We start from the raw sequence: 20500 nt of genomic DNA on the forward strand, positions 1-20500 counted from the left end.
CCCCCCCCCCCCCCCCAGCAGCCTCTCTCTTTACTGAATGTTTGCTCTCTGATGCTGCAGAGCAAGCTCGGTGTTTGAAGATAAGGGAGCAACAGAAAAGACAAATAGAAATTCTGCCTTGTGGTTTGTTGAACTTCTCAAGTTTTAAATTATTTGATTTAATTTTTTCACCATGTAAAAATATTCTAAACATATTAATCACCCAGCAATGGCAATCCTCTCTTCTCCTTTCTGTCTTTCATTCTGTGCATCCTCTTACGATGCTCAAGGCACTGCTAATGAGAAAAATCCCTTCCTTGGCTGGACTGCATTCCTCAGATTTTTCTCCCTTGGAATTATGGCCATTTTACATAGGATTCAGGAATGGAAAAATAACCCCTGCAATGCAGACATAGGCTAGCTTGCCCACAGTGGTCAGGTGATCAGTGCTGTAAAGTCTATACAGCAAAGGAATTAAACACAGGCACCTGGAAATTAATTTTTTTTTTGCCTGTGAAAGGTCATGTGAAATCCTGCAAAGCATTACACCAAAAAAAGTACTCGCAGTTACTGTTTTGTCGTCTTTCCACTACAGTAGTGACTGTTGGTCCTGGAGTCTGTTATGTGAGCCAAAATATTCCATATGTTCGTAAAACCAAATTTACTCTGACCTAAAAACTCTCCATGTGACTCAGTGAGGTATTTATTAGTGGCAGGGGCAGTCAGCATGGCTCGTTTGGAACAGTGCTGCTGGGGTTTGGGGTTGGGGGGACAGGACTCCAGGGATTTGGAGCTAACACTAAAAATTAAGGCTGCTATGTAGGTAATGCTGCTAGCCTCCATTGAATGGCATGTTCATTTTTAAAGAGTTGTGGTGGGTGGTGGTGGGATTTGGGGCCAGTCCTAAGGCCTTTTTTTTTTTTTTTTTTTTTTTGAGTGCTCTGTAACCCCCTACAGAAAAAGATGAAGAGAAAACATTACAAAGAGAGCTTTGCAGAGTTAACCTCTCACTTCAAGTTTTTCAGGATGCTTGGACCCTTTATGATTATTATGCATGCTTACAACCCTCTTGATAATTTTAGGAGACACAAATACCAGATTAAATACTGTATTGAGGCCTTTGTGGTCTTGGAGTGACACCTGCTGAGCCTGACACACACAAACGCTTAAGTTTTAAACAAACTAATTTTGAGAGACCTAAAAATGCTGATTTGTTTCTTTAAATGCTGATGTATCAAAGATATGACTAGAATAGGATTTTTTTATTAAAAACATTTTGAACAACCAAATGAAAGTAGTATTTGATTGCATTGAGAGTCTAACTATGCAACTGTAACATAAGTTTTATCACACTGTGTGGTGTCAGTGAATTTTCTTTTTGTCTAATGCCAAATTATGTCAATATTGCAGATGTTACATACAGTAAAGGAAAGCCAATCAAGGCAAATTGGCATAAGCCAAATTATAGAACAAAGTAATATTCCTTCTTACAGTACTTACATAATCACAGGGCTATAAAGCTACTTTATGATGGAGTTATAATGGTTTTATTACTGCCAAGCAGTGCAATTTATATGTTGTGAAAAATATTTCTTATAACCACAAAAGCATCATTTTTGCAGGACTTCCATTTGTGGTTTAATGTCATCCGGGAACGACCTCTGTCAGTGTGATTAGGAGTAGTGTGCACCAGTGGTTCTCAACCGTTTCTATACTGTGACCCTTACCAAAAAAATGAAAACAAAAAACAAACAAAAAATCAGGATCCCCTTCCTATTTAGTCACAGAGAAAGGGAGTATGGTCTTGACCTTCCTTGTTTGCGGTTCCCCTTGCTGTTAACATCCGGCAGGGGAAGAACTCATATCATATACCAAGGGACAACTACCATATAGCAACATGGCTTTGCATAGTATCACTACTTAAAAAAGCCCATTGTTTAAGTGTATATGTGTGTGAGAGAGAGAGAGAGAGAGAGAGAAATTACGTTTTGAATATATGTGAAAAACTTCACTTTTTCAACCTTCCCCCCCCACGTTGTGATCACGAGTCAGAAGCCACTTTATCTGACGCAGTCTTCTCACATTAAGCTAATCCCCATTGAACATTCAACTAATTTCTTTAATTAGTTTTAAAGATAAAGATCGTTAAAGTGGAGTGCCACCATCAATTACAGTAGAAGAGCTAGTATTCAATAATGCATCATAGCTGTGCTGTAGCCAGTGTTTTGCTGAAAGATTTTTTAAGAAACGAAGTCTTCCTGTGAGTGTAGATTTAAGAGCATCTATGATTTTAGTCTTTTCATATAGTGTATGCAAGGGGCATGTCAGTATTCCTGCTGTAAATTCATACATAGGAGAAGCTTTTCTCACCTTGTGCTTTTCATTTTTGGACACAGTAAAGGATTTTTTTTTCTTACTGAGCTCCTTGCCCTTCCAGCAAAGTAAGTGATTTATTCCGTAACGAGGAGAAACAATACCATGATCATGTAGAAGAGCTGCTGTTCTTAAAAAGGTCAGACCCAGGGAGTCACTGTGGTTCACTCCAGCTGAGATGCTGGTGCATCTGACAGGTATGGAAAGTTCTAGATGCAGCACAGGCGTTGCTGTTGCTCTTTGTGGGGAGACAGGCTGAAGAGAGGCTGTTCAGAGGCAATCCATGCCCCATGTGAGATTGAAAGCACTTTTCAGAGGCAGCTGTTCCTAAAGAGCATGGTGAGAGGGCAGGGATGAGGCCAGTGGGACTATGACTACGGGGATTTGCTGGCCAGGGATGACGATAAAGGGGCATAGTAGTTGCATGGCTGCAGCCAGCTGTGCCTGTGCTCTGCATGTTAGGAAGTTAGTATACTATTCTTCCTCACCTATAGGATGATCTTCTACATAAGACATCTCTATTTAGCTTTGTTCAAGTGGTCCAAAATTTCTCTCTTTATCAGCATGATTTTCAGACTTTCTGTGCTTTTCTGACTTTGTTTTGGAGGGTGATTTTACACATCCCATCAAAGGGGGTGGCTTGAGAACCACACAGACTGGTCAGACTTCCGTGGAGGATCAGGGAAAGGGAAAAATGGGGGCACTAAGAGAGCATTTCCCCTACTCCATATGTGCAGGGTAAAATCTCCCCTGGGAGGGAGGGTCCCTGCCAACCATGTGCAGTGTAAGAGACACCTTGGCATTAAGATATTAAGTGAAGAATAATGGCCCCCAAATACAAGTCTAAGGATAAAATATTTCATATGCTTCTATTTAATTGTTTTCATAAGTAAAACAATTATAACACACATTTCTATAAACAGCTCTGCATGGTGCCTGCTGGCGTTTGCAGGTTTGGGTCCATGTGTTGTGACCTCAGGTTGCACATCTAAAACTTTTTGGGCGTGATTTTCATTTACACTCAGGCCACTTCACACCTGCTCTCGGAGTGTAAAGGGGCTGTAATGTGGGAGTGAATTATTATACTTGCTTTAAGGGTGCTTTATGTGACTGAGTGTGTAAAATGGCCTCATTGTAAATGAGAATCAGGCCCTTTAAAATGTATTATGTTAAGAAACATGACTGTTGTTGATATTTGAAGATGGAGAGCACAGAGAGGGATATAGAGCAAATAAAATGTTTACTAGGCTTCAGACTGTCAAGTTATATCACTTGATTCCTATTGTGCAGCTAACATAATCTGAGCAGATCATCCCTTCATGTCATTATAGTGTATTTGGCAGTGAGCAAGGATTGGGTTTTGAATTCAGATTCCAAGGGCCAGATTTTTAAATCCTGGCCTCCAGTTGCGTGGATGTAAATTGCACAGACAAATAATTTTGGACATAGTTTTCTGCACATAATTATGGGCCCTTTTAGAAGGTTAAATTTCTGACTTGAGGGTGCAATCAGGTATACAAATGTCTGAATTAGGGATTGTAACAGGGCATAGCAGGACCCCCTTAGTCCTGCTTCTGCTCTGCTCCAAAAACCACTCAGACCTTCTGGCTCAGCCCATGCTCTGAGAAGTGGAAAAGAATCAGATGATTCATTATTAACAGAGATAATGAAATATGAACAGAGCTGACATTTTGTGACAGAGAGAAGAGTCATAGAATCATAGGCAATTTTCAGCTCTTATGTCTGTCAGGTATTCTTGTCCATCTTCCTGTCAATGCAGGATTGTGTCCTACAGTATATTTTTAAGTGCTCTGTCCAGCCCTGTCCACTTCTAAATAACCTCAAGCAAAGAGACTGCACCATTAACCTTAGGATACTACTTCACAGTCTGAGTGTGTTCAGTCTACATTTTCCTTGAAATGAGAATGAATAGAATACTCTTCTGCTGTATTTGAATATGTTGGAGGATGTTTACCAGAGTGGCACTTGCACGTAATGTGGAAGTTTAAAGCTGAGGAAGGAGATAAGTGACGGAACAAAATGATGATTATAGAATGGCAGAAATAATAGTAAGATGATTTGATTAATTTCATTACCCAGTGTAAGTACAGTAGTTAGGGCAGTGATATTGGAGTTAATAGAATAAGATTAAGTTAAGAAAATGATTTTAAAAATACCCCCAGGAATTTTGAGATTTTCTATTTGATATTTGAAACTTTGATGACAACTTTAAAGATAAAGAAGGAAAACTTCAATCTGTTTTATCTAATTTTTTCTTTGGCATTACAGGACATGATGCAAGCATTTTGGTACAGTGTTTGCTGTTGTAAACAGCAAACAAGTCCATAATTACTAGTCATAGTGCAGGAGGGAGAGCAGGTGTTCCAGAGCTTCTGTGCGTGGACAGGCAAGAGTGGGGAACAGAGTCTTGACACCCTGCCTTCAAAGTGCTAGTCAGCACAGCTTTACTTGTGCATTTAAAAAAAAAAAAAGTAATCTGCTACTGTCCAAGAGCAAGCAGGGAAAAGGATTGTGATCCTCTGAGTTAGTTTATTCTCCGGTGTGCTCTAGGGGCAGCATGATGCACAAGCCTTTTTCTCAGGGCAGATAGTAGAAATATAAACTAGGGCTGCAAGATTTTCAAAGTAGTCTAGGGGATTTAGACACATCATCCGTTAGTTTTAAATTAAATCCTTGAGCTAACGGAGAGGTTAATAGAGAGTGACAGTCTTACCATATGGTGACGCAAAAGACCAGACCCATGAACTCTCAGTGAGACTTCTAATTCTGTCCTCATCACTGAGGTTTCTCTCCCTAAGATAAATCCAGATTTTTTTAAACAGGGTTAAGTTGGTTTTAAAAGACTCTCTTTATGGTGGTGACAGCTCTGTTCAAATTTGTCCTGAATTACCACAATGCTAGAACAGTTCTGTCTGTTTACACTAAAAGGAACAAATACATTTAATATAGCATACAGATGATGCTTGCAAACTGTTTCCATGACTTTTTACTCATATTTTTATGGTTCACAACTTTATATCAATTAACATACTGTGTGTGTGAGGAAAAAGTGTGTCATTTTAAAAAAAATCTAAGGTAATTTTTGTGTTTTTTGTCTTGGCAAGAAGATCTGTTAATCATGATGCGCTTTATCCATACTGATTGTTTTGCCACACTGGAAGACTAAAATTCTATAACGTTGTGAATCATCTTCAGGTAAATGTCGCACCATCCATACTTTCGGCTGGCGAATTCCCACAGCTTCCCCGTCATGGTGCTAGTGTGGGTTCCTTGCCACATAATGAATCCTATTTATTGGCTCAGCAGAATGGCAGCCCTGCTAATGTGCTAGAAGCATCTGTGAGATCCGTTACTCCTCAGATTAATGGGAAATCCTCCAGCTCCAGTGATGAGTTGGAGCAGCTAATCAGAACTATGTCACAGGTAAGACAACAAGCCTGCAAATAGTTAAATTTTCCGTTGATGTATTTTATGACTTATGGTAACCACAAATAGTGGATCATTGCAGTTGTTGAATGAATTCAACATATTTTTATTCTTATCCTTCTGCTTAAAGAGAAATGAATTACAGTCTTTAAAAGCAAACACCCCCCTCCCCATTTAAACTATTTTGCTGGGTGAAACAAAATATTTCTAGCCTTTTTATCTGAGAAGCACTTGAAGTTTTAGAGTAAACATGGAAATATTCTCAACAAAATAGCATTGGTACTGTGCTATTTATTATTTACTGCATGGTTAACTACACTTCTCTTAATGAAGCAATATTCTTCACAGCAGATCTGCATTCCGGTATTCCTCTCTCACCATATGTGAAGAACTGCCATTCCATATATGAAAGAGTGTGGATTATCAGAGTCTGTATCAGTTTTGTGGCTCTCTTAGTGGAATTTTGCTGTTATGGGCTGTTAAAGGATTAATAAAATATATAATAGATTCAGGAATTAGATGTGAAAAAGACCTATTAAGCCTTTTAGTCCACCTCTCTGCCATTATAGTGGGCCAAAATCTGCCATGACTTACCACTCCATTGACTTCAGTCAGGTTGTACAAAGGGACATTCGGTTAAAATTTGGCCAAGAAGCTCTTTCAGTGCATTTCCAGTTTACTTTTAAGAGACTCAGGGGAGAGGTTTTCCATCACTTCCCTTGAGAGATTCTTTCCCAGTATAATAGACAATACCGTCAGGAAGTTTCTCCTGAAAGCTTAAATGTTCTCTTTCTGAATTTCATTCTGTTATACCTAGTTATACTCCGTAATTACTCTTCCTCCTTCAAATATTTATAGATATTTAAGATTTCCCTTTAGTCACCACTCAGCCAAGCTATATGTATCTACCTCTTGTCATCCTTTTCCTCCAGGCTATAACAACTTTCTTGCTCTTCTCTGAATTCCTTCTATCAGCTTCTGTATAGCTCAGAGATACCAGAATTTAGGGTGACCAGACGTCCTGATAAAATCGAGACTGTCCCAATATTTGGGTGTTTTTCCTGTGTCCCGACTGATCTTTGGTCGAGGACACAATTTGTCCCAATATTTCTCTTGCCAGCAGCGCTGTTGTGTGGTTTGTTTTTTTTTTTGTTTTTGTTTTTTTTTTTTGCTCCACCGGCAGATACCCCTCCCCTCCAAAATGTGTCCTGATATTTTCTTCATCTCATCTGGTCACCCTACCAGAACTGGATGCAGCATTCCATAGTTTTGCTGTATGTTCTAATAAGTTATTCATTTATTGACTTGAGCAAAGTCTACTCTGGTTGTAAGAGTTTGTTAAAATGGTTCATTAATGCTGCTTTTCAGTATATTTAATATTTTTGTTTATTTTGCTTGAACAGGGTCGCCTCATCGAGACCCTAGAGCTGGTTAAACCTCCAATTGGTGGGCTGGGCTTTAGTGTTGTGGGATTGAAGAGTGAAAACAGAGGGGAACTGGGAATATTTGTGCAGGAGATCCAAGAAGGAAGCGTGGCATATAGGTGAGATTATTGGTACTGAATAATGACATCATAATTTAACTTAGTCTTTGGCGTCCTTGTTTGTGCTTGTCATTATTCACGGTACCACAACCCATTCTCTCTTACTCTTAGGCCCGAGACATTTGAAGTCTGCTTTTCAATTGAGAATTAAGATTTGCATTAATAAAATTTCAGTCATAAATGTAATCCTAGTATCATATTACTGCTTTGGTAATTAGATCTCTGGGTAATCATTGATGTGGTATTTTTAAAATTTATTCTACCAGATGAAAGAGTTGATTCTGATCTTAGTACCCTGGTACAACTCCCATTTATGTTACTGGGGAATATTGTATACCTTTTGAAGATAGAATAGTCCCCTCAGTTCTTAAAAAATAGTTTCAAAGATGTATGTTTGAGCCAATTGTTTTTGACCAAGATTCTGACACCCTTACTTTAAATGGTAATGTACTGTAGGAGTATCTCCACTAGAGTTACCAGTGCTGTTTGCAGAGTAAGGTTCTGTAGAGCAACAGTAAGGGGCTCAGAATCCTGTTACAAACAGTGCTTAACCTAATATGCTTACACTTTAAAAAAAAAGGAATTAACCAAATATAGCCAGAAAATGTTACCTGGAACTCACCAATAATTATTGTTTGTGAAAATACCCTTTACACCTTAATCTTGATCCCACAAGCCAAGCTTGAACAAAGAACTTTTGGGCTTAGGAGCTACATAGGAAAGCCCCTAGTCCTAGAGACTATTAGCAGGTATAGGAGAATTGGTCCACTCTGCTTTCCCCCTCCAGCCCCAGATGGTTTGTTACCCAGTGGATTTGCACTGTGCATGAACCCACTGGCTGTGCCCCTGCCTACGTTTACCTCTCTGTGGCCATGGGAAGTCCCTGTAGATATCCTCTGGTATATGCAGCAGTTCCCTGCTTGGGATCTCCCTGCTCACCTCTCTGGGCAACAGATTAGTATTTAAACTGCTTTTGGTCTGAACGCAGCCATTCAGGTGAGTGCAGTATATGGACCCTAGAGTTAAACTCAGCAACATATGGTTTGCTGTTCATTGCAGCAATCTTTTCTAGACTGTTTTTAAGGACCACCTTCAAATTATTTTTCCATGCAAGTGGTCTGAGTTGCCCTAATCAAATGGATAAGCTGAAACATGTTTTTATTGAATCAACTCCTTAATGATTTGTGAAGCGAAAACAAGTACTATGTCAGTTCTAGAATCACTTTAGTGGGGTACAGAACTGTTCACCTGTAAATTAGAGAGTCTCTGAAGCAATAAATCATACAGAGGATTTCAGTTCCCAGCAAAATATTCCAGACTGGGGCTAGAGGACATTTCTTCCTGGTCACTTCTAAGTACTTTGGTCCCTTTTCCAGGCCAGGCAACCAAAGAAGTATGTGATATGGAGAAACCAATTTTTGACTTGATGTGTGTTTCACAGAGCATTGTCATATATATATTTTGAAAAAAAGCCTTTGCTTGTTTGAATCTTTCTGAAGCAATAAAGGTTAAGAGTAACTCATCTGTAGATTTCATACACATTTTTTTGAAGTAGGTCTGGGAAAGGGCTCACTGTGTGACTGTAGATCAGTACTTCCTTTGCCACAAAATGATTTATTTTATAATTTATGTAGGTGTTTCATGTAAAAGGGATCTGTTTTATCATACATTCTCTCCCTCTTGCTAAAAAGAAAATTGTTTTTTCCTAGGATCTTGATGAAAGTATGTTCCACTACATGGTTTGATGAATATTCAGAACTTGCACATTGAACAAAGTAGTAGAGCACTTGGTCTGTTAAGCAAGCTCAAAGTCAAGAATAAACATAAGTTCCCAGGCTATGGACGGGAGCAGTTCAGATCTAATATGCTTAGTCTCGGATGAGGGTGCAGGGAGAAGGGAGCTAGCTAGGGGGTAGCAGCCAGGAGAGAAGAGTGGCAGTGGGATTAGCTTCAAAGGGAGCTGATCTCCCCAAGTGCCATAATAGCACCTTGCAGCAAAACTGCAGGGAAAGATTAAGAAGCGGGGAAAATAGAAAACAGGATAAAAATACTGGAAAATTGTCAAAATACTATGTCTGTAGCAACATTTTTTTTTCTTGTGTGGTTTTTTGTTTTGTTTATACAATTGTGACAGAGATGGACGGCTGAAGGAAGCAGATCAAATCCTTGCTATTAATGGACAAGCCCTTGATCAGACAATTACACATCAACAGGCTATCAGCATCCTGCAGAAGGCAAAAGATAATGTCCAACTAGTTGTGGCCAGGGGTTCCTTGCCTCAGCTGATCAGTCCTGTAGTTTCTCGATCTCCATCTGCTGCTAGCACAGTCTCTGCCCATTCCAACCCGGTGAGTACCTCCCAAATGTAAGGGCAGTGTCTATGTTTGCAATTTCAGGTGCATATAGGCTTACAATATCCTGTACTACGTAACCCATTTATTTATTTTTTTCCCCCGCTCCTGACTTCTTCCTCCCAAAATGGGCCAGTTGGGCTGTACCTTTCCTCCTGTAAATACTGGAAACATTTCAGGATTGTCCAGGGGGCTCTGGAGCTTGGTCATGCCTTTTCTTCCTATGTCTCAAATTCTCTGTCTTCAAAGAGGCAAATAGAGCACTTCTGCTTTATCCATTGCAATCCCAGCTTTTAAAGCTTTTTGGGAAGCAGTAGAAAATGGAATCTCCTGCTGTGATCTTCTCCTCTCCTTTTAGGGAACAGAAACTTGTGGGGCTTGCAATCTGATCTGTACTAGCAACCAAGCTCATTCTCCCTGTTTATGCTCTCATTCTTATAGGCAGAGAAGGCCAAATGGAGCATGCAGAAAGCCAAGGTGTGGGAAAGGAGGCACAGTCCAAATGTCTCAGTTTGGGGGAGACATCTATCATGATTACAGGGGTATAGCTGCACCTCTGTCTCCTTTTCTGGTCTCTCTGAGTGCACCCTCTCAGGTGTCAGGCCTGTACCAGGAAGGAAATACACAGTTCTCCAACTCTTAGACTGGGTTACAGTACCTTGTGTAACAACAGCTCTTACCCTGCAGTTCCAACTGAATATGAACTCTTCTTTTCGGCAGTCTGTGACCAGTGGTATATATCGTGACCAGAGAGCCTTCTTAAAACAACTTTTGTTTATTTTTACAATAGGAAAAAGCATCAAAAGAATGTTTAAAAAAATCTGCATGGATGTCTGTCTTACCCAAGGCTTACTGTCCCTTAATTGTACCCCCAGAAAGTTTTAACTTTTTCAGATGTGCCCAGCAGGTTCCTGTCTCTCAATCTGGTTTCCCCAAATTCACCCTCTCTTGAAAGCATGTTCGTTTTGAAACTTGTCACAGGTTTGCTGATCTGCTCTGTGCATGGACCTTTTCCTGTTCTGGTGTTGTCTCTTAACCTTAAAGCATTTGTGGAGAAGTGGCTTATCTTGAGCTTGCTTGTTTTTCCTTACAGAGCACTATTAAATGAAACCATTGTGTTCACACAGTGAACACTCCAATAAGCAGGTCAACGTACAGCATAGGGCAGTGGTTTTCAAACCTATTCTGCAACCCAGTTCTGGGTTGCGACCCACGAAAGGACTGGGTCATGGCGGCTCTGGTCAGCACCACCGACCGGGCCGTTAGAAGTCAGTGGTGCTTCCTGGCTAATGCAGGCTAGTCCCTACCTGTTCTGTCACCGCGCTGCACCCTGGAAGCGGCCAGCAGAAGGTCCAGCTCCTAGGTGGAGGGAGCAAGGGGTTAGGAAGCCTGCCTTTGCACCCCAGCTGCGCTGCTGACGGGGAGCCACCCGAGGTAAACCTGTGTCCCAGTCCCCAGCCCTGAGCCCCTTCCTGCACCCCAAACCCCTGATCTCTGGCCCCACCCGAAAGCCTGAATCCCCAGCCCAGAGCCCTGACCCTTCCAGCACCCCAATTCCTTGCCACAGGCATGAGCCCTCCCAAACCCAGAGCCCCCTCCTGCACCCCAAACCCCACACTCCCAGCCCAGAGCCCTGATTCCCTCCTGCACCCCAACCCCTTGCCCCAACCCTCCCACACCCTGAACCCCTCATTCCCGGCCCCACCCTGCAGCCGTCACCCCTACACCCCAAACCTCTGCCCCAGCCCTGAGCCCCTCCCCCACCTCAAACCCATCATTCCCAGCTCTGTTGGGTTGCGGGCATCAACATTTTGCTTCAACTGGTCACCAGAAAAAAAGTTTGAAAACCACTGGCATAGAATATCCATAAACCATTACAGAACAGCTACCACTTCCATCACAACATCAAGCCCAGAAAGAAAACCATTGGCAACAAATATTCCATTCTCATCATATCAACCTCAGACTACTGGTTGTAGCCTGGGATCCTCTGCTTACCACTTAAGGGACAGTTCTGCATGTGCATAAAGCTGTTGACTTGATGTGGAATGTAAAATGAATGATAGCTGATTACTTGGATCTACACTGAAGAGGCTTTCGTCCTTTTCAGCGGGCTGAAAATGCCTGATGCTGTGTGATTTAATCATAATGATTTACACCACTTAAATGAATAGTACTGTTCATGTCCTAATTTCTTTGGATTCGCACAGATTTTCTAACCTATGCTACTTTCATGGTGTAAAGGGAATAGAAAGCTGGTTGAATTTTCCTTGTTGAGGTAATCTCTGGCATGGAGGACTCCTCAGGCAGAATAAAATTGGCATAACCAGTCATGCAGCCTCCCAGTGTAGGGGCCCATTGGGATCGGGGTTTGGCAACAGTGAGCTGTGCTTCAGCTATTTCTGTTGGATGAATGGTCCCCTATGTAATCATAGCCAGTGTGTGTCATTTACAGCAGCTGCCAGGCTGGTCTCATCTATGCTGGGGATGGAACAGAACTGGAGTAGAACTTTTGCAGTCTCCCCCTCAGTTGTAGCTGAGAATTGGGTCCATAGCCCCTTTTCAGTGCATGTATGTGACTTCTGGTGAGAGTGACTTATCTACATTATAGGAGACTTTGAGTCCCAATCCAGTGAGATGCTAAATGCTTCCCATAAGATATTAAGCACATTTTATTCCTTTTGACTGCGTTGGGAATTGAAGACACTCACCACCTCCCAGTATCCGCAAGAATTTGATCTGTAAACAGATTCATGGAGAGGCTACGTAGTGGAGAAATTCTACTTGTTAAATGCCCACCTTCCTTTCCAGTGGGCTAATAGTAACTGATATAGAGCAGCCTTTCTCCCCTCTTTTCAAAAATATGTCATAGAAATACTGTATAAGTGTCTTGTGACAAGATTTAATAGCTGTGTTCTTACTTTGGTCATTTGCAAGCTTATTTACAAGTTTACTCCTTGTAGGTCCACTGGCAGCATGTGGAGACCATTGAGTTGGTGAATGATGGATCAGGTTTGGGATTTGGGATAGTGGGAGGAAAGTCAACTGGAGTGATAGTTAAAACCATCCTCCCAGGAGGAGTAGCTGATCAGGTAAACTCTCCCCTAACAATTTCTTCTTTACTGTTTAGTGTGGGGTAAATTTATCCTGTAGATCTGCCATAATAATGTTAAGTGACAGTTTTCTTCCTTGTAGTCTGAAAGAAAAAGATGATGCTAGTAATGTATATGGGCAATTTTATCCTTATTAATGATCATGTATAGAATGTGGGATCTGCACATACAACCCCAAAAGTGGAATCTGGTGTTCAGTCACTCTCCTAAATCTATTACTTTGCACCACTCCTATTGTGTGCTGATTAAGTATATCATTTCTAACTCTGAAATAAATAGCACAATAGTCTTTCACTTGTGCACTAATCCAACCCGAGCTGGAAATGACCAAAGGTTATTACCATCATAATGACCTTTGTGAGATGAGTTTGGTGATCTCGCTCCATTTCCCAGTGTGGAGGTGTCTATAACACAAAACTACCACCAAGGGCACCCTTTTCAGTGTTATAGCAAAGAGCTCAAGGATTGAATGGGCTCAGAGACAGATTGTCCCTCTGACCTGTAGTCTCTGTAGGTCAGGACTGAGGCACTAAGGGAATGTCTACACTGCAGTCGGAGGCGTGATTGCAGATATGTAGACCTACCCAAGTTAGCTTTAATCTTAGTGCAATTACCAATAGCAGTGAAACCACAGCAACGTGGACTTCAGCATCGTCTAGCCTATGATGCTGTGTCTTCACTGCTACTGGTTCTTATGCCAGCTAGATTAAAGCTAGCTTGGGTAGGTATACACTTGCTGCAATCACATTTGCAGTTGTAGTATAGACATACTAAACACTGCTTGGTCTGTGGGTAGCTTGTGCTGCTGATGTCCATGCTGCATGTGTTCTGTGAACCAACAGATGAATTCACTCCCCCAGTCTGTCAGTTTTAATACCTTTCATGGGTACTGAATTCACTTGAAATATTTTTACAGTTTAAAATAAAAGAAACAAGAAATAAATGAATGTTTTAAAAACGATATAAATAACTGTGATATCACAGTAACTGAGAAATATAATTTATTTTAAAAATATGGTTAATCTTGAGGGCCAGCTCTTAAATAAGAGGCCCAAGATCTGTACACACACAAATGCATGTTTGTGTGTGCACAGATGAAAGCTCAGAAAATTACTGAAATTACAGGTGCAAATCGGGCATTAGTGGGTATAGAAGGGGATTTTGAAATAGAATTCCCATCTTTGTATAAAATTGCTAAATGTGCAAGCCGTTTACGTAATTATACACAGTTTTGTACGCAGAAGTTGGTCTCCACTTCTAAAAATATATTCCTGTACACATACCGCTGCACTTGTATCACACACGGGCATAATCTTTTTCCTCTGCCCCACCAGGAGTGTATGGCATGACATTTAAAAACTACTTGCAGAGCACACATTTTAAATTGACCAATATGATTGTTTGTGTGGGGGAAGGGGGAAATGGCTGCTAGTGTTTTTTATGATTAATTGTGGCTGGTTGGCTGGTTACTTCCTCATCCAGCATGGAAGGTTATGCAGTGGAGACCATATCCTGAAAATTGGCGATACGGACCTGGCTGGAATGAGCAGCGAACAAGTGGCACAAGTGCTGAGACAGTGTGGAAATCGAGTGAAGCTGGTCATTGCAAGAGGTCCCATAGAGGAACCACCTCCACCAGCCGTCCCTCCATCAACCCCCATACCAACTTCCATACCAGAGAAACAGGTACATATAAAGAAATATCAGTAAAATGTGGCAACAACTGTCACTCTGTTACCAGTTGGATAATATTACATTTATATCAGGGGCTAGTGTTTTAATGACCAATAGCCATGTTTTCGTCCGTTAGCTATGGAAAGCGGGATCTTACAAGCCCAGGGTGTAAGGAGCCTCACTGAAGTGAGTGGGAGTTGTATGGATGGAGTTCTTTCAGGATTCAGGCTTGAAGACGTGTGTGGTGGAAATAATTTTTAAGCATCCAGGTTGACTAGCCCATTAACTTGGATGGGCCCATTAGTGGTGCTTTGGGACAGCTGACCAATCAATGTGTTGCAGCACCTCCCTGAACTTTGCAACTCTTTCTCTAGAGTGGGTCAGCTGGATCTGCAGTACGTTCCTCTGTCTGCCTCTCCATCTCCTCCTCCCCAGGCACATCTCTTCATCCCCATATTGTCATCACCATCTGTCAGACAACTCCTCAATGTGCCAGCCAGCACACAGCTGCAGTTCCTTTCCTTGGTAACCTGACACAGCTTCATGAGCCAGCCCAATGCGAGGCAGTCACCCAGCTGCTACCTTTATTCCTCCTCTGATGTTCTGACACTCCCTTTTTCCTCCATTGTTCTGTTTCTCTCTCTCGTCTGACTCCCCAAAATATACCCCGTCTACCAGTGCCTCCCCTCCATGATTTCTTCCTTTAAAATTCAGAAAAAAATGCTGAGGGAGAAAACGTTAACATAGGGAAAAAATGGAAAATACAAGAAAGTGAAAGCATTAGTAATCTAAGTGCAATTCATATGTCAAGTTCATTTATTCAGATGTTTCCTATCATGAGAATTACCACTTTTTCACGAAGCATACTATAGTAGGTATGTCACAATGAACTGTAAATTTAAAATAGGAAGCTGAAAATCTTTGTGTGTGTTTTTAACATAGCCTAGTTCAATGCAATGAGTAGCTCCCCAACTTAAGTGTGGCAGTATCAGTCCCATAATGAGCACACACAAATAGCCACATGTAAATAAGTGAATGAAACAAAAGAGAAGATTGTTAAACTTTTAAGACTAAAATAGATCTTATTTATACCCCATAATAAATTTCTCATTTCAGCTTTTCTTACTATTTCTAGGAATATGTCTACTAATGTCAATGAATTTAAAACACTTCTTTAAGTTATATAGACCACTTTGAGAAAATTCCCTTTACCTGTCTTAAAAAAAAACAAAACAAAATGAAAACAATCTCCCCTCGATTACTGATTTTATACCCATTGCTATTTCATGTTACAGAAAGAGGATAGAATAGGCAGATAACTTCACCCCTCCTGTTATATTATAGGCAGGCTTCTACATGCCCACTAGGTGGTCTTGAAATAGTTTGAGAGGAAATTACTATTTTCACAGTGCCCAAAGATTGCAGGGGTTGGTGGGGGAGGAAGAGAAGTTAGCTCTTCTGACTCTTGTTTGCAAATCAGAATTGTCCCTCTTTTTAAAAAGGAAATGTCTCAATTCAGAGCATTTCAACAGAAGTTTCTTTGCAGGAAACATCAAATAGAGGAGTCAATAACCACCCTGCATATATTATTTTGCTGTAAAACAGTTCTTTTAGAAAAGCAGCTGATTCTCATGACATCATGTATCAGAACATCTAGATTTATGTTGTTCTGGCTGTTACATGATGTGAAATGCTGGTATTAGAGATTGCAATCTTGAGGATGATATTATCCAGTGCTTCCATTACTACTACGGAAATAATGCCAAAATCTCACTTCTATTTTTTAGCTCCCTCTTCCCCCCCCCCCCATGTTCTTTTTTTTTCTTCACCACCTTGTCCCTGGCAGGAGGTGTGTTGTCTTTGGGCAGCTGCCCTACGTCTGCACAATATCTCCCTTGCTGAATATAGAAACTCAGTTAATGATGCCGAAAGCTGCCGTAACTTATGTGTGGACATTTACCACCAATGTTTTGGAGACTGTCGCTGATGCAGTTCCCCCTCAGGCATCTGTGGCTCATTCTTAAATGCAGAATGGGAGGATGGGCCTTAACTGGGTAAGGCTTCAGCAGAGGAGCTTCTACAGCACATCAAAAACACAGGGATGATGCCATGAAACTGGCATCCCTCTTCATGATTCTCAGGAGAGATTAGTACTTCTGGAAACTAATCAGCTAACGGAAATGGAAGGAATTATTGGGCTCTAATCATGGATTGTTATAATTTATGTGCTGTCCAAATAACCCTGTAATATGAAGGAGGTAGGTTTAGAGCTTCAGAATTAGATGCTTTGCTTGTGCTTGACTGTATTTTTAGATGGAGTTCTTCAGATAAAGAAATGGGTCAGATCTTCAGCTGGTGTATATCAGCATAGCTCTATCGACTACAGTGGAGTTACGCTGGTTGACCCAAGCTGGTAATCTGGCCACTGAACATTTATTTTAAACACTAGAAAAAAGTCAGTTCTGTGATGCCTCAAAGTGAAGTTTTCCACGTTGTTCTTTTTTTAATAAGACATGATTGACGTGGCCATTTAATGTGCATTCTCCTGTTGTAATCAAAGCACTTCCGTTAGCAATAAATAAATGAATTAATTACCAACAGCTTTTTCTGTCACAGAAGTTCAGAGGACTATAGTGGGTATTAGTGGTGATTGTCATCATTTAAATAGCTGGAAGTATAATTGCCACCTTCTAAAATAGAAATTTCAAGTCTTGCTAAAAACAGGAAACATAATTGTTTCACTGGAAATAGATTCCATTATGTTTTAAACTTGGCATGTATAAGAAAAAAATAACTAAAATTGCTGGCCGTTTATTTGAAAAATTATGAGTTTGAAAAAACCTTTTTGTTTGTGGTTATTTTAAATTTAGCACAAGCCTTTGTGATCTGTTTAAACCTGAGATTAAAGGAATGTCAGAACTGTTTGCATCCTGTATTTAAGCATGTATTGTGATATTATTGTTCAAGATATATATTGCTCAGCTTATTAGAGCTTCATCTGTCATTTATTTGTGTGTGTGTGTGTGTTGAGAAGTGTCAGGATTCCAGTAACATTCTGGTGAGGAATGTTGTCTGTGTACAATATGGTTGTCTGTCTGAATATCAGGGCTGGAGCAGAAGAAAAGTTGCTACTTTGTTTTTGACATTTGTCTCTAATGTTTAACTTCATGGAATGCAGCTTCTTTTTTTAAAAAAGGTTTCCTTTTTCATTACGCTCTCTTGTTAGGCAGAGACTTCGTTTGATATTGATGAAGATGGAGAGAAATTTGATGTAGAACTCACTAAAAACCTCCAAGGATTAGGAATAACTATTGCTGGTTACATTGGAGACAAAACCTCAGGTAATGCTAAAATAAATTCCTGAAGTTTTTGCTTTTATATCACTGCAGCATACAATAGCCTATATGCATTTCTAATTTGGTTTAGACATTTTGGTACATAAAGGGAAAAAAGATTCATTAAAAAACATGTTAAGGATTATTTTCGGAGTTGTAACTTCAGATAGAATAGGCTAGGATCAATCAGTCTTTCATCATGAAATTCTGTTTTAAGATTTTGTAGCAGTCTTGAAAATCACTCTTGGTTGAACCTTGATACGCATTTTTGAAAAATATTTCTAAAAATCGATACAGCCATTTTAAGGTATATGACTATTTTTTAAAAATATTTGTATTTTAAAGGGAATTTTGGAGACAGTAAATTGCAGGACTTTTATTTGCAGTATTGCAGGCAGTTCTAGCTGATGTTATTTTTAAATCAGTGAACCAATTTCTGCTTTTGTTTACATCAGTACAGTATAGATGTCCACTATCTCCGTTGATTTCAATTAGGTTATTTGGTGCAACTCAAAGCAGAATCTGACCCACTGAGTTTTTTAGAAAAAAATTTAATGTGCACATTTAGTTATTTATTTTACTAATATTTTCAACTACATTTTTGAGAGAACTGATGTAAAAATCTGTCATGCATCTATATGAGGCAAATTGATGCAGTACTCTTATTAAAACAGATTAATAAATTGCCCCATAATGATTTTCAAATAGCTGCTGCTGTGTTTTCTGTCCTGGTATATATTGAGAAAAACATAAAGAAATAGCATTTCGATAATATGAAACATTTGTTAGTACAGTAATCACTATCCTCATCCCTTTTGAGGGTTTTGAGGGTTTTGAGTAGTAATGCAGACATCCTGACTAAATCTTATGGTCTATCAGATCAAAAAAAGCCTCAATTGCCATAGCAAGGAAGGAGCACAATTTCTGTATTCCCCTTCTCCTAGCACCACCTATTATCACCTTTAAAAATACAAATTAAATTTCAAGTGTAGAACATGTTGTGGGTTTGATATCTGACTCACAAAAGCAAGGATGTGTGTCTGAAATGTTGCTAATTGAATTGCTCCATTGCACCTTGGTATACTAGGAAATCTTACTGCCTAGGGGAATGATTGATTAACTTACTTATTCCTCCAACCAAAACCCATTGTTAAAGAATAGCCCTGGTTGCACAGAAGCACCAACACACCTTTAAAAAGTTGGGAGATCACTATCTGAGTCCTTGACTAGCCCTTGCAAACTACATTGCATTTTTGGTGTGGAGCTAACAGGCTCCTTTATCATTGCATGGTATGTTGAGGCAGCAGCACTTGGGAGACTTTTAGCTGTGTTGCCCTAGAACAAAGGCACTCAACTTCCCCTCTCCCCCAATCCCAGACCTTCTGCAAAGCTGTGGACCGTTCTAACACACATAACCCAATGAAAAACCCTCTTTCCTCAATTATATATCCATGTTTAATACTCCAGCTTCCACAAAAGCTGTAATCAACTCCTTATGCCTCCCCAAGGCCTGCTCTTTCTTCCTACCCCCATGTTCCTGCTCACCATCCAATGTCCCTGCTTGCCTGCCAGTTATCCCTCAGAGCATATTCTCTATAACCTCACTGGCCTTCCTGGCTCCTATGTTCTCTGTGAAGAGTGGAGCAGGTGACTAAGGCCACGTCTACACTACGGGATAATATCGAATTAGCTAAAATCGGTTTTATAAAACTGATATTATAAATTCGATTTCATGCGGCCACACATAATCGATAACGGTCTAGTGGGAACGGAAATCAGACGAGTATGGCCTCTGGACGAGTACACACATGCAACCACTGACCCAGCCTCTGGACAGCAATCTGAAACTCAACGAGATGCAGTCTGCAGGGGTAAACAGAGCCCCGGCAAACTTTTTGAATTACATTCCTGTTGCCCAGCATGAGCGCGATCAGCACGGGTGGCGGAGCAGTCTCAAAGTCAAAAGGAGCATCTCACATGGACCGTACGGGAGATACTAGATTCTGAGCAACTGTAGGGAGAACAAATCGTTGTATCAGAGCGAGCTACCGTTACAGAACTACTGAATGCCAAAAGCGTTGAAAAATAATCTTCCAGGATACAACATCCGCGCGTGACATGTGTACACTCGGGAAGCCAGACGACCATATATGGAAACCTCATGATCCGGTAGTTGGAGGGGTGGAAATAAAGAGTACTCCCTAGCTATCCGACACAGCCAACCCAGCAGATCTTCTGAGAAAGTAAGAGAGCAATCTTGCTGATCGCCAATATGTCGAAATGTCAACAACACAGTGCACGGGCGTGTACAGGCGGAACAGTCCCTAGTCCCTCCCCCCATTGGAAGAAAGAAAAGGAATCACACTTCTTGTTGAACTTCTTTGCAATGTCAGCCTACTCGATTATGCTCCTGTCCAATGCTGTGGATAAGAAACGATGACTGCATCGCTCAGTGGAAGAAGCGGATCCGCTCCTCTCTCCCTCCTCGTGGTAGACGGTACAATATACTGATAGTCTGTCGTCCCAGATCAGCCCATGAGTGCTCCTGGCTGGCCTCATGAGGCTGGCTGGGGGTGCCTGGGTAAAAACGTGGGATTGACTCCCAGTTACTACCCAGTAAGATGTGACAGGAACCGGTTAGGTAAAATGTCTTCTCCAATAGCAGACGGGGGCTAGCTGACTCCA

General features: G+C 40.8%; 1 protein-coding gene across 22 annotated transcripts in view; it reads left to right on the forward strand.

The window, feature by feature from the left end:
- The window catches only part of MPDZ (multiple PDZ domain crumbs cell polarity complex component), a 145638-nt gene that overhangs the window by 14177 nt on the left and 110961 nt on the right, over positions 1–20500 (forward strand). For 20 of the 22 annotated variants that reach the window (XM_032768668.2, XM_032768669.2, XM_032768666.2 and 17 more), the window contains exons 4-9: positions 5569–5796; positions 7203–7342; positions 9477–9690; positions 12657–12785; positions 14289–14492; positions 17707–17821. In XM_032768668.2, the coding sequence (XP_032624559.1) occupies positions 5569–5796; positions 7203–7342; positions 9477–9690; positions 12657–12785; positions 14289–14492; positions 17707–17821 (1030 nt within the window). The remainder of the gene's footprint in view (positions 1–5568; positions 5797–7202; positions 7343–9476; positions 9691–12656; positions 12786–14288; positions 14493–17706; positions 17822–20500) is intronic. The other 2 variants (XM_032768677.2, XM_032768683.2) reach the window with 2 other exon arrangements.

This window comes from Chelonoidis abingdonii, chromosome 6 (genome assembly GCF_003597395.2).
Source record: "Chelonoidis abingdonii isolate Lonesome George chromosome 6, CheloAbing_2.0, whole genome shotgun sequence".
Taxonomy (NCBI): domain Eukaryota; kingdom Metazoa; phylum Chordata; order Testudines; family Testudinidae; genus Chelonoidis; species Chelonoidis abingdonii.